Here is a 13041-nt window from a genome sequence, read left to right on the forward strand (position 1 = left end):
GTGATGCTGGAGCGTTCTGGAATTTTTTTAGGGAAGGGCTCTGTCGAGAAGGTGGGCTTGAATTATGTAGAATTTACATAGGTGCTATGGTTTTTGTTGGGTGAAATTGGCTGGTGAGTGGGTGGCATTTTGGGAATTTGAGGATATTTTAGGGGTAACGGTGGAATGGCGTGCAGAGAATTAAAGGGTGGATAATTGAAGTGGTGGCCGGTTGGCTGCCGTATTTGGTTACACGTTGCGCGGGTGACCACTTTTTTGAGGTATTGTTTGGGCCAGATATGTATTTAGGTTTGTTATATTGGGCCGATCAGACTTTTGTAGGTATGGGCTAATGTTTTTTCATTGGACCCTTAATTCTATTTTTGTTCTTATATTTTGACTTATATATGCGATTGAAAATAGACGTTATATAATATCTACTAATTAATAAAACACTCATTGTTAATTAAAATTTTATAAAATTTTCAGTTTAACTCTTTAATTAAAACAGAACATGAATAAGAAATATGGGGCAGAAATGTAATTTCACACAACCAAATTTTGCTTTTTTTTTCAAAGCCTCATTTACATGTAATCCTAACATAGATCTAATTTAAAAAATAATCATAATAATAATAAATAAATAAAAACTTCCCACTCCCACATTCTCTATCACTCTCTTCCTTTCTCCTTCTATTTCAAAAACAAAAATAAAAAAATTTCTCACACACTTTGTGTGTACCCATATGCTAGTTTCATTGACAAAAGCATTTAGTTGGCTGGTTTGGCTAGCACAATTTTGATACAAAATAAAAATCACATGAGGTCGACTATTATTAAAGTACAAGATAGTAGTGTTATAAAAGGCCCTACTTGAGGTCGGCTAAACCCAAAGCACTAGCGTTTATTAATTCTGTTTGGACCCAAAATTACACCATCGACCCGTGGTATCAAGGTCGTTAAATGGGTATGGTTGTACACCGTTAAGATAATTTTGTTGGCATTACTATTGATTTTAATGGTAGTAATTATCTTGAAAATATCCTTAAGCTTGCAGAGATACGCGTAGGATTTTATTGCAGATAAGTAAGGGTTTTATCGAGTTGTGGAGAAATTAAAGGAGATTGCACAGCTGGCTGCTTGCCAACCCCTTACAATTAATACGGTAGTAGAGAGAGTCATGGAAGGCCTGCCGTGCAGCTTGATATCTAGTCAGTTGTACAGTTCCATATTTGAATGGATTTGCATGCAGAACCACGTGGAATAATGGGATAAAGGAAAATCATGGTCTTGGATAATGATGACACAAAGAACCTAAGTAGGTTAAGCTGTTTTCTATGGTGTTTTGATGATCAGATAAAGCATGGCTACTGATGGGGTTTTTGATGAAGAGAAGCCTAGGTGGTCTAGAAATGTGATGTGATAAGCCTAGATGGACTTTTATTAGGTTTGAAAAGTCTTGGAACAAATCCCACGACTCAGTTTGAAGGATATGTCTTGGTTTCTGATGTGGATCAATTTCAATTCCACAAATTAGAGTTGCAGTGGAACTCTACAAAATTATATGGCCATGCCAAGCAAAAGATACATCCCTATAAATATAGAGGCGATGTGCAACAGAATGATCACCTTAATTTAACACACAAACTGCCATACGCAAGCTCTCGCTCTACGTGAAACCTCTCAATAACCTTGAGATTTTTATTTTCCTTTTTCGCCAACACATCTTCAATTTGGATAAATAGCATTGTGAAGGCAACCGGTGAATATCTTCAATTTGGATAAACAACATTGTTGTCGTAGAATCAGCTGATCGTGAAAGCACCTTCAGTTTGGATAAACAACACTGCAACAGGGTCGACTGGTTATCTATCCAAGTCTCGATCGAATAGGATTTTCGAATCCTTATTGGCAGATATCATCTCATTAGCCTTCTTGGCGAAGTGAGATGTTACAAGTTACTACATTCGACACATTGAAAACCGAATTTGATATTGAACTTCGCAAAACTAACAGCCTTGTCTTTAGGCTCTAAAACCCGAACGCGGAGAGTGTTCTTTCCTCGGCCGCAATCGTAAAATCAAGAAGTCAGCAGCGCACCCAACGCAACATCAACATATTTTACTCCTCGGCCGAGCTCGACCGACGAGTTGGCACGCCCCACACATAATCGAATGACGAAATTAGCTCATCAGTTACTCGGTCTGCGCGCCACATAGGCTTTGAATTTTTTAGGGTTAACATTTTGGCACGTCCAGTGGGACCCAGTGCTAAAACTACGAAGTTTACATGATAGATCAAGATTTCAATCAAGTTCTGTTGGAGATTTGGCGCCAAGTAAAGCATTGCTACAAGAAGAAAGTAAAACTCCTTGAGAAGTTGTCTAGAAAATGGGGGCAATTTTCTGCTCCAACAACAATCAAAATTCGGCCTAGGAAAATTATCAAGACGGCCGAAGAAGAACCTAGGCCACTTGTTTGTTCGGTCGAGACTGAAAGTGTGGTAGGCCTAGAAGAAAAAGTTCAAGTTTCTGAGCCAGAAATCGACTTGGAAAATGATTCGTCATAGGAGTGTTCCAATGACGAACAAGACCGATACACGACTTCAAACCATAAAATCACATCGATTGATATGGTAAACAAAGACATAGACCTAGCCGCCAAAACCACACCAATCGATATGATTATTAGTGATAAAGCCGATATGGAGAAATCTTGTTCGACCAAGTTGTTCGAGTTAAAAGCCGAAATTGACGAAATTATTATGCCCGGGGGGCATAATATTGTTCAACACATTCGGCGGCCGATGATAAAAAATATTTCGTCAAGTCAGAAACATTTGGAAAAAATTCTTTATTCAGCCTAGTGCAGAATCAAATTGAGAATTTTGATATAAAAAGATCTGGGATGGGAATAAAGCATCGTTGGCCTCCTCCTTATTATGGTTCAGCCATTCTTCTTTTCTTTTGCTAAAATAAAAAATGAATGAATAAATTATTTTCTTAATCATTCGGGAATTTTGGGACTTAGACTTAGTTTGAAAGGGTTTTATTGAATCATCGTGCAGTGCAGGCCGAGACTTAAGAAAATAAAATGGGGTAACGAGTGGTACGAACGGTTAAGCATATATGCAGCATATCTTTGTATTCCAAGTCAGCATGCAGTTGCATTCGTTGTTCATTGCTTGATGCAGAAAAGTAGGAAAAACCGAAGACCGAGAATTGATGGTAGACTGAGCTGCCGTTTTTCTTGGTCCCGTTTTCTTTAGCTAATTCGACCAAATGAATGGGAAGTCTGAATGTGTTGCGGCCAGTTTTTGTCTCGCCCGATGACCTTTTTTCATCATCAAGTGGTTCCACTCGGTGGCATTTGTCAGGAGAATAATTCGGCCACTACATCAGGCTACTTATATATATATATATACACAGACGACATCATTTTCTTCTCGGTAGTGGCAACCTGAAACAATATATATATATATATATATATATCTATATATATATGCCAACTGCATGTACAACAGCATCACATCAGATTATATATATATGTGTGTGTATATATATATATATATATATATATAATATGCCAACTGCATGGCCAATAGATCACATTAGGCAATTAGGTTTTTATATATATATAGGCAGGCCGGGCTTCAGGAACAGTTTTTATTGACCTCGGCCTCGCTTTACAACATTGGCAGAACAGAGGTGACTTTAATGCCGAGGAACAAAATTTGTTTCGGCAATACGACGAAATGTTGTTGGCTACGAACAGTTAATTTCCTTAAACATTTGGCTTACGAGCCGAAGTTCAAGGAAACTGGGGATACTTGAGAAAATAAGGGGGTAACAAGATGGTGTGCTTGGCAAAATTTTGTCTGAACTATGGTGTGCTTGATTTAAACAGTTGTTCCTTAGCCGAGCCAAGACAATTTTGGTCGAATGACAAAAGAGTATTAGGCTTCATCTTATGGACATGTGGCGTGAGGAATCATAATTTGCTTCAATGCACCAGGGAATCATGATTTGCTTCCAAGTTATGTCAGAAATCCACTGGGGAAGACAAAAGTTTTTTTTAGACCGCACTCGGCCAACTCGTCGACCTTGGCCACTTTTATTAGTTATATATATAGGCAGGTCGAGCTCCAAGAACAATTTTGTCGACCCGCCAAAAATATTCTTGACCTCGGTAGTGAATGGTGACAGGTCGAGCTATATTGAAATCCCCCAATTTTCTTGACCTTGGCAGTAAAAAATGAAAGAGCACTCGGCCAACTCGTCAACCTTGGCCATTTTTATTGGTTATATATATAGTTAGTGAAAGCTGCGACAACTTTCTCTTCTTTTCTGGTACTCTGTTGTTCTCGGCTTTGCTCTCTGCTCTCTGTTGCAACCTTTCTGCTAACTCATAGATGGTGCACACTTTTTCTCACCTTCAGCTGCTCTCATTCATTAAAAAAAAAAAGGGTGTGATGTTCAATTGGCCACTTGGCCACTAACTCAACATTGATTTGACTTAAATTAATGGGCATTCGATGATAAGGTTCATTCGGTGAACTCAGTGGAATTTATTCAAATTAGCCTTTAAATTCAATGGCTGGAGTAAATATTTGCCACCAAAAGAATAGTTGAGGAAGACTACGGTGTTGGTAGAGCAGATGTGATATCGTCGAGGAAGAGTTTTCAACGATACAACGGGATTTTGTGGTCTACGAACAATTAATTTCCTTAACCATTCGGCTTACGAGCCGAAGTTCAAGGAAATTGGGGGGCACTGTTTGGACCCAAAATTATACCATTGGCCCGTGGTATCAATGCCGTTAAGTGGGTATGGTTATAGACCGTTAAGATAATTTTGTTGGCATTACTATTGATTTTAATCGTAGTAATTATCTTGAAAATATCCTTAAAGCTTGCAAAGATACGCGTAGGATTTTATTTCAGATAATTAAGGGTTTTATCGGGTTGTGGAGAAATTAAAGGAGATTGCACAGTTGGTTGCTTGCCAACTTGCCAACCTCTTACAATTAATACGATAGTAGAGAAAGTCATGGAAGGCTTGCCGTGCAACTTGATATCTAGTCAGTTGCATAGTTCTCTATTTGAATGGATTTGCATGCAAAACCACGTGGAATAATAGGATAAAGGAAAATCATGGTCTTGGATAATGATGACACAAGGAACCTAAGTAGGCTAAGCCATTTTCTATGGTGTTTTGATGATCAGATAAAGCATGGCTACTGATGGGTTTTTGATGAAAAAAGCCTAGGTGGGCTAGAAATGTGATGTGATAAGCCTAGATGGACTTTTATTAGGTTTGAAAAGTCTTGGAACAAATCCCACTGCTCAGTTTAAAGGATATGCCTTGGTTTCTGATGTGGATCAATTTCAATTCCACGAATTAGAGTTGCAGTGGAACTCTACTAAATTATTTGGCCATGACAAGCAAAAGATACATCCCTATAAATACAGAGGCGCTGTGCAACGGAATGATCGCCTCAATTCAACACACAAACCTCTCAATAACCTTGAGATTTTTATTTTCTTTTTTCACCAACACATCTTCAGTTTGGATAAACAGTATTATGAAGGCAACCGGCGAACATCTTCAATTTGGATAAACATCATTGTTGCCGTATAATCAATCGACCGTGAAACACCTTCAATTTGGATAAATAACACTGCGACAAGGTTGACTGGTTATCTATCCAAGTCTCGAGTGAGAAGGATTTTCGAATCCTTATTGGCATAGGTCATCTCATTAGCTTTCTCGGCGAAGTGAGGTGTTATAAGTTACTACATTCAGCACATTAAAAGCTGAATTTGATATTGAACTTCGCATAACTAGCAACCTTGTCTTCAGGCTCTAGAACCAGAAGGCTGAGAATGTTCCTTCCTCGGCCGCAATCGCAAGATCGAGAAGTCAGCAGCGCACTCAATGCAACATCAACATATTTTACTCCTTGGCTGATGAGTTGGCACGCCCTGCATACAACCGAATGACGTAGTTAACTCATTAGTTACTTGGCCTGCGCTACGTAGGCTTGGTAGTTTTTAGGGTCAACAAATTCATAATCAGATTGAGAAGAATTAAATTGAAGAAAAACTAGATTAAGGAAGAAATAGAATTAAAATTATATTAAAGTTGTTTACTAAACTATGTGCAATAGGAAGAAACAAAATATGAGAATATTTAATTTATTATTTACATCATCACATAACCATGAAATAACAATGTTTCTTTCTTTCTATTAAAGTTCATCACATAACAAAATTAAATATTTAACAAAATAAAATTTTGTTATTTTATTATTTAAATATTTTTAATTTATATGACATATTTAATTATATTTATAGGACCCAGCTAAGTGACATATCATCACATAACAAAATATTTAACAGAGTTGTGACGGAAGGACCACATTGATTTGCGACACTTATTTTCAGAGACTACATTGATCAATTTTCAATTTCAGGGATTATCTTGATTGGGTGGTTCAATTTTAAAGACCGTTTGTGATAAAAACCCTTCACGTATTGTTAGTAAACACTGGAATGTCTTGGAATGTGCGCAATTCCCTTTCCTTCGGTTTCGTAAACATGCTATCCTTTACTTATCGCTGACTAGCACCTAGTGCATTTTAAAACCTTGATCTATGTTAAGTAAATGAGAAAATACTAAAGAGACTTTCTCAAAATGAGATTTCGTTATCTCATGTTTTTAGCACTATATTTTATAATATTGGCATGAAAATTGTGCAAACAAAATGAGATGGCAGAGACTCGATGAAGAGTCCCATTTTTTATTTTTTTTTAGTATGTTGATATTTTTACACTAAGGGGATAGGGAGTTCGGCAAAATCATACAATGTGCACTCTAATTTGGTATCAAATTCGCCATCTACAAGATTCGAACCTAAAACATCTCACTTTCAAATGAAGAGAAATACCACAAGATCGTAATTCTGAAGTGGCCCACTTTTAAGGTGTCTCTTTAGTATTTTCCCAACTAAATGCTATTTGACCTTTTTATCAAGGAACTTTAACGAAAAGTTTCTAATACTGTTCACTTTAACGAAAAACCACATTTTTACACTAAAAAGTCAATCCTGATATTATTCACTTTACCCTTTATTATGTCATTATCGTTAAAACTCAGAATTTTTAAATCATTTTCATTAGTTTTTCTTTTTATCAGTTATAATTCATAAATTGGTGGTGATACAAAACGAAGCAAAGTACCCCAAAAACGAAAGTACACAAGGAAGTTTTAGATACGAGTCAGAGCAAGGCAAAAGGGCATATTCGTCATTCCACCCAAAAGGTGTACGCAACTCTACATCCTACCGACATGACAAATGGACAACAACGTAATCACACTCACCGGACATTACCAAACAAAAATAAATAAAAAAACTCGAACCAAAAATCTGAGGACCAAAAAAAAAAAGAAAAAAAAAAGGGCAATCCAATTCCGAGGCGCGCACGCTGTCTCACTTCCACCAACGAAAGGAAGGGTTTTTAGCCCTCTCCACCGCCTCACGGACAACCTTTCTCTCTCCCTCTCTCCCTCTCTCCCTCTCTCCCTTTATTTCTCTCTCTTAACCTCCGAAGAGAGAAAAACCAAACCAATACCCGCAGCAATCCGAATCCCTTTTTTCGTTCGGGGATTTAAATCCAATTGGACAGGATTCAGCGTCCGTTTTCGCTGAGTCTTTCGTTGTGGCTGTTCTCCGTCTTTGTTCTTGATCGGACGGCTGAGATTCTTCCGGAGATTAGATCGAGGTATGCAGCAGGGTGATCAACCGGTGTTGAGCTTGAGACCTGGTGGCGGTCGCGGTAGCGGTAGACTCCTTGGTCCTCGCTGCGACTCCTCCTCCTCCGCCGCTTCCGGCCCGTCTTCTTCGTCGTCGTCGTCGTCGTCTTTGGCTTTCGGTTCCTTTTCTTCTGATCTCCCTCTTCTCCGTCCCCATGGCGGCGCTCCCCCCAATTTCTCTATCAAGGTAAACTTATCAAATCTCTCCACTTTCTCTGGATCTTGGTTTTTACCGCCCTGTAATTTTATTTTATTTTTGCATCTGGATGTATGATTTGATTTGAGTTTGTTGATTTAGGAATAAGAAGCCTGTAAAGTTTGCTTCTTTGGATTGAATTATGTGCAAACAAAGATGGGTTCTCTGAGATAATTGGTGTTTTAATGCGTTAATTCGTTTTTTAGATGATTTCGTATCGACTTTGAATGTAATTTGAGCAACCCTTTAATGATTTTAGCTCCCCCACCGACCCTTGAAACTCAAATGCGTATTGAATATATGAAAATCTTTATCTATATCATATGGAGGTGTTCTTGCAAGTAATTTTAAGAAGTCAATGTCCTAATTCTTGGCGGGGCGCTTAGTTTGTGTGCCTGCTGTAAATATGGACTAACAGCTGCATGTAGGCTTTAGGTGGGCAAGCATTGAGTCGTAGGTTGCCCATAAAGGACCTACAAACATCGGATTCATCCAATAGTGCATAATTTGGAGTTGGCTACTTTGCAAGTTGGAGCTTGTGTTTGCGCTGTAATATGGCCACACTTTCTGAACTCTTTTTTCATGACAGGCTGGAGACGCACGGTTCGAGGGTCGTGAGCGAGTGAAGTACACCAGAGACCAGATCCTACAGCTTAGAGAGGTATTCAATCTTATAATGCACTTGATGCTGAACAGTTTTATTATTTTTGAAATAAAATGATGATGCATTCTCATAAAAACTTTACTGATCTCTGGAATATTGTACCGCTTCTTTGTAGGCTGTTGTGCTCCCTGATGAAATTCTAAAAGTGAAACAAGAAGTTGAAGCTGAATTTTTCAGTGGTGAAGATCAGAGCTGGGGTCGTGCAGAAACCAATGTGAGTTTTTGTCCAACTAATATTACTTCTATTCCAATGATTGAAGTATTGAAGTTGATGGCGCTGTTTATTCGATATCATCAATTTCAAGTATCTTTGGTCATTAAACTTCATAATGCTCATATTCTTTTTATTGGTGTGATTAGTTATGTAGCCTTGAAGTTATTGATCTCCATATTTATGATATTAGCTGCGTGATTTATAAAAGACTCCTAATTTTTTTATTTACCTATTCAGCTGCCAGCTCAATCTCCAACTCCATCTCCAGCTCAAAATCGTTATTCGGAGCCTGACAGCCGGGATTGGCGTGGCCGTTCTGCACCAGTTCCTGCCTCTGGAGAGGAACGGGCTTGGGATACTCTTCGGGAGAATAAAGAGTCTGGTAATCGGTTTGATTACAGACAGCAAGATGCAAATCAGGCTCAATTTGCGAGGACACTGAACCAAGGGGTAATATATATTTTAAGAACAGTTTAATTTTATCTCTATAGTTTTTCCATTCTGTATTTTTGGTTTGTATTTTTTTCCCGATTATCTTTTGTGTTGAGTTTTGCCTCAGGGGAATAGACTATAGTCTATTCTCATGCAGTTATATCTAGCGGGAGTAGGTTGAATGTGCAGCCTTTCCAAATTTTGTTTGGTTCTGGCGTATTCTATTGTGCTTTTTAACTTCTGTGCTTGTATATGAGGACAACATCGGCTCGGATTTATTTCTGATACAATTGATTTCTCATAATTTCAGGGAGGGGCCGCTCCTACTTTAATCAAAGCTGAGGTGCCATGGTCAGCTAGAAGGGGTACTCTATCTGATAAGGACCGCGTGTTGAAGACTGTGAAGGGGTAATATATCATGAAACATCAGCATATTGTATTACTTCTTGATTATTTGCTCTCTATTTCCCACATATAATCATGGGATTACCTTTCTGTCCCAAGCTGTCATTGTTTGGTAATTTTTTGGTCTACCAGATAGATGTCTGTGTGAACATTGTGCTTAATGGCATTCACTTTATGTTTCTATGCAGGATTCTGAACAAGCTGACTCCGGAGAAGTTTGATCTCCTCAAGGGGCAACTTATAGACTCTGGCATTACATCGGCTGATATCTTAAAGGTTTTATTTTTTTATATACCTTATTATAATGTGCTTTTCAGTTTTGTTTTATTACTTCTGGCAACCGTACTCACAATTTTCCTTGCATTCCAGGGGGTTATTTCACTGATATTTGATAAGGCCGTGCTAGAACCTACATTTTGCCCCATGTATGCTCTTCTGTGTTCTGATCTTAATGAAAAGCTTCCTCGGTTCCCCTCAGATGAACCAGATGGTAAAGAAATCACTTTCAAGCGCATCCTCTTGAATAACTGCCAGGAGGCTTTTGATGGCACTGACAAATTGAGAGAAGAAGTTAGACAGTTGACTGCCCCTGAACAAGAGATGGAACGTAGGGATAAAGAAAGATTGGCCAAGATTCGTACTCTGGGAAACATTCGTTTAATTGGAGAGCTTCTGAAGCAGAAGATGGTACCTGAAAAGATTGTACATCACATTGTTGCGGTCCGTCTTGGATTTCCTCCTCCTTTGCCCTTACTTGTTCAGCAATTACTCTTCAATATGTTGTTCATGGTTATTTGTATGTGAAACAGGAACTCTTAGGATCCGATAACAAAATTTGTCCTGCTGAGGAAAACGTGGAGGCACTATGTCATTTTTTTACCACAATTGGAAAGCAGCTTGATGAGAAGCCAAAATCACGCAGTATAAATGATATGTACTTCAGCCGAATGAAGGAACTGACAACAAACCCTCAATTGGCTCCAAGGTTGAGGTTCATGGTTCGTGATGTAATTGATTTGCGTTCCAACAACTGGGTTCCTAGACGTGAAGAGGTAGGCTATTGTCATATGTGCTTGACTTGTATATTAAATTGCTAATGTTTTTTGAACTAATAGTCATCTTATTTTGAAATTTGATCACAGATAAAAGCCAAAACCATCACTGAAATACATACAGAGGCAGAAAAAAATCTTGGATTGCGTCCAGGGACTACTGCAAGCATCCGAAGTGGTCGTAACAACATTTCTGGTGCTCAAGGGAGTACCAGCCCCGGGGGATATCCCAACAACCGACCTGGTTTAGGGGGTATGATGCCTGGAATGCCCGGAACAAGGAAGATGCCTGGGATGCCTGGAATGGATAATGACAATTGGGAGGTTCAGAGGAACCGGTCAACGCCAAGGGGTGATGGGTTTGGTATGCAGCCTGGTGGTGGGCGTGGCCAGGTGCCGCTGGTTGGAAAATCAACATCAGTGAACACAAGGCTGTTACCTCAGGGTAGTGGTGGCCTTGGCAGTGGCAGACCTAGTGCCTTACTGCAGGGTAGTGGTTCCCCTCCTGCCCGTCCATCCAACCATGCTTATGGTGCAGAGCCTGTAGCTCAAGCGCCAGTGCCTGCTAGACCTGTTGTTGCTCCTTACGTAGCACCAGTTGTTGAAAAGCCACAAGCTCCAGCTCCAGCTGCGGTTCCAAAGTTGAAACTAGATGAGCTTAGGAGAAAAACAATCTCCCTTTTTGAGGAATATTTCAGTATCGGACTCTTAGACGAAGCGCTACTGTGCGTGGAGGAGCTACAGTCTCCTGCTTACCATCCCGAGGTTGTCAAGGAAGGTATCACCCTTGCACTAGAGAAGAGTCGACCATGTGTTGAACCACTTGTGAAGCTTCTTGAGTATCTGTTTTCTAAGAAGGTGCTTACGACTAGTGACATAAGGAGGGGGTGTTTACTCTATGCATCTATCCTGAACGATGTTGGCATAGACCTGCCAAAAGCGCCTACTAACTTTGGTGAAATTATAGGGAAATTAGTCTTGGTTGGAGGTTTGGATTTCAAGGTGGTGAAAGATGTCCTGAAGGGGGTGGACGACGACTACTTCCAGAAAGCTATATTGGATGGTGCAGTGAAGGTCGTTAGCTCTAGTCCGTCAGGGCAAGGCCTGCTGGAATCACAAGCATCTGATATTGACGCGTGCCGTAGCCTATTCTAGGAAGCATCCTCGGACATATTTGCACGCACGAGCACACTCGAGTTTCTGTAACCACGTGGGACTACCCTCGCCCTCCTTTTCGGGTGAGTGATTTGTATTACACAATAGATGATGTGATAAGGTGGAGATGCCAAAGGACAAGACAGGTATTTTCTTACTTGAGCTGTATATTTTCCGAGGTCATAGAGTTAGTGTGTGTTTAAGGAGGAAAGAAGTCGAAATCATAATGCGATGGATTTTGCTCTCGAGACGAGGTTGGCTTAAATCGTTTGCTGAATTTTCTCGAAGGATCCCGTTGTTTTTTGTACTCGATTAGTTTTGTTATCGTCATTTTTTTAATCTTCCGGACTGATTAATTTCAGTTCAATGTTTGAACTTGGCTAGCTCATAAAATGCCTTGTCTTTATATTCCCACTGTGAAAGGAAATCGATGTGGTTTTGATCTTATTCCTTGAATTTGAGTCCAAATTTTCGTGTTTCACTTTTCACGATATCGAATTTACGTTTTTGTGCTGCTTTGCCGAGATTCTCGAAGCCTAATAGCCAACAGGATCCTCTCCGGTTTTTTTTATTTATGAGGATTCGGGATATCCGTAAATTGTGTTCGTTGTTATCAAGTACTGTTTATGTTTATTTTTAAATAAAAATATTTAAAATGAATTTTTGACTATACGATGAACAAATACGATTTACGGATCTTCAGGATCCTTACAGAGAGGAGCCTAATAGGACCGGAGTGAGTGCCGTCAGAGAGTGGCGCATTTTGTATCTTCGTGGCCGATCTATCTTCTTCATCCTCTCCTCCCGGTCTTAATCCGAATGCGAGTATTCACCTACGGCTGATAAACCGATCAAACTAGGGTTTTGTTTTATAACTATTTCTGTTTTCAGTTTTTAAGCTGAAAATGTGCGACAAAAAATGATGATTAATGGGGAAAGTGGGGATCTATGAAATAAAAATTTGAAAGCGGGAGCTTATTTGGAAGTGCTTTTGACATAATTGAAAGTTCTTTAGAGAAAATTTTTTTGAGTTTCAAATTCATTGATTAATGGGGAAAGTGGGGATCCATGAAATAAAAATTTGAAAGTGGAAGCTCATTTGGAAGTGCTTTCGACATGATTGAAAGTTC

At 39.2% G+C, this 13041-nt stretch overlaps 1 protein-coding gene and 1 non-coding gene across 2 annotated transcripts; both read left to right on the forward strand.

Moving 5' to 3' along the window:
- The first annotated feature begins 7362 nt into the window (after nt 1–7362).
- On the forward strand, nt 7363–12358 carry LOC103446861 (eukaryotic translation initiation factor-like). The gene is made up of 9 exons (XM_008386019.4): nt 7363–7980; nt 8579–8650; nt 8769–8867; nt 9105–9317; nt 9610–9707; nt 9893–9980; nt 10074–10424; nt 10514–10756; nt 10847–12358. The coding sequence occupies exons 1-9, from the start codon at nt 7765–7767 to the stop codon at nt 11909–11911; spliced, it is 2445 nt and encodes an 814-aa protein (XP_008384241.3). The 5' UTR covers nt 7363–7764; the 3' UTR covers nt 11912–12358.
- Nucleotides 8370–8474, forward strand: LOC114821897 (small nucleolar RNA snoR103). The gene has a single exon (XR_003769734.1). It is a non-coding gene; the product is annotated as a small nucleolar RNA snoR103 (small nucleolar RNA).
- Nucleotides 12359–13041: the final 683 nt, after the last annotated feature.

This window comes from Malus domestica, chromosome 15, assembly GCF_042453785.1.
Source record: "Malus domestica chromosome 15, GDT2T_hap1".
Classification (NCBI taxonomy): domain Eukaryota; kingdom Viridiplantae; phylum Streptophyta; class Magnoliopsida; order Rosales; family Rosaceae; genus Malus; species Malus domestica.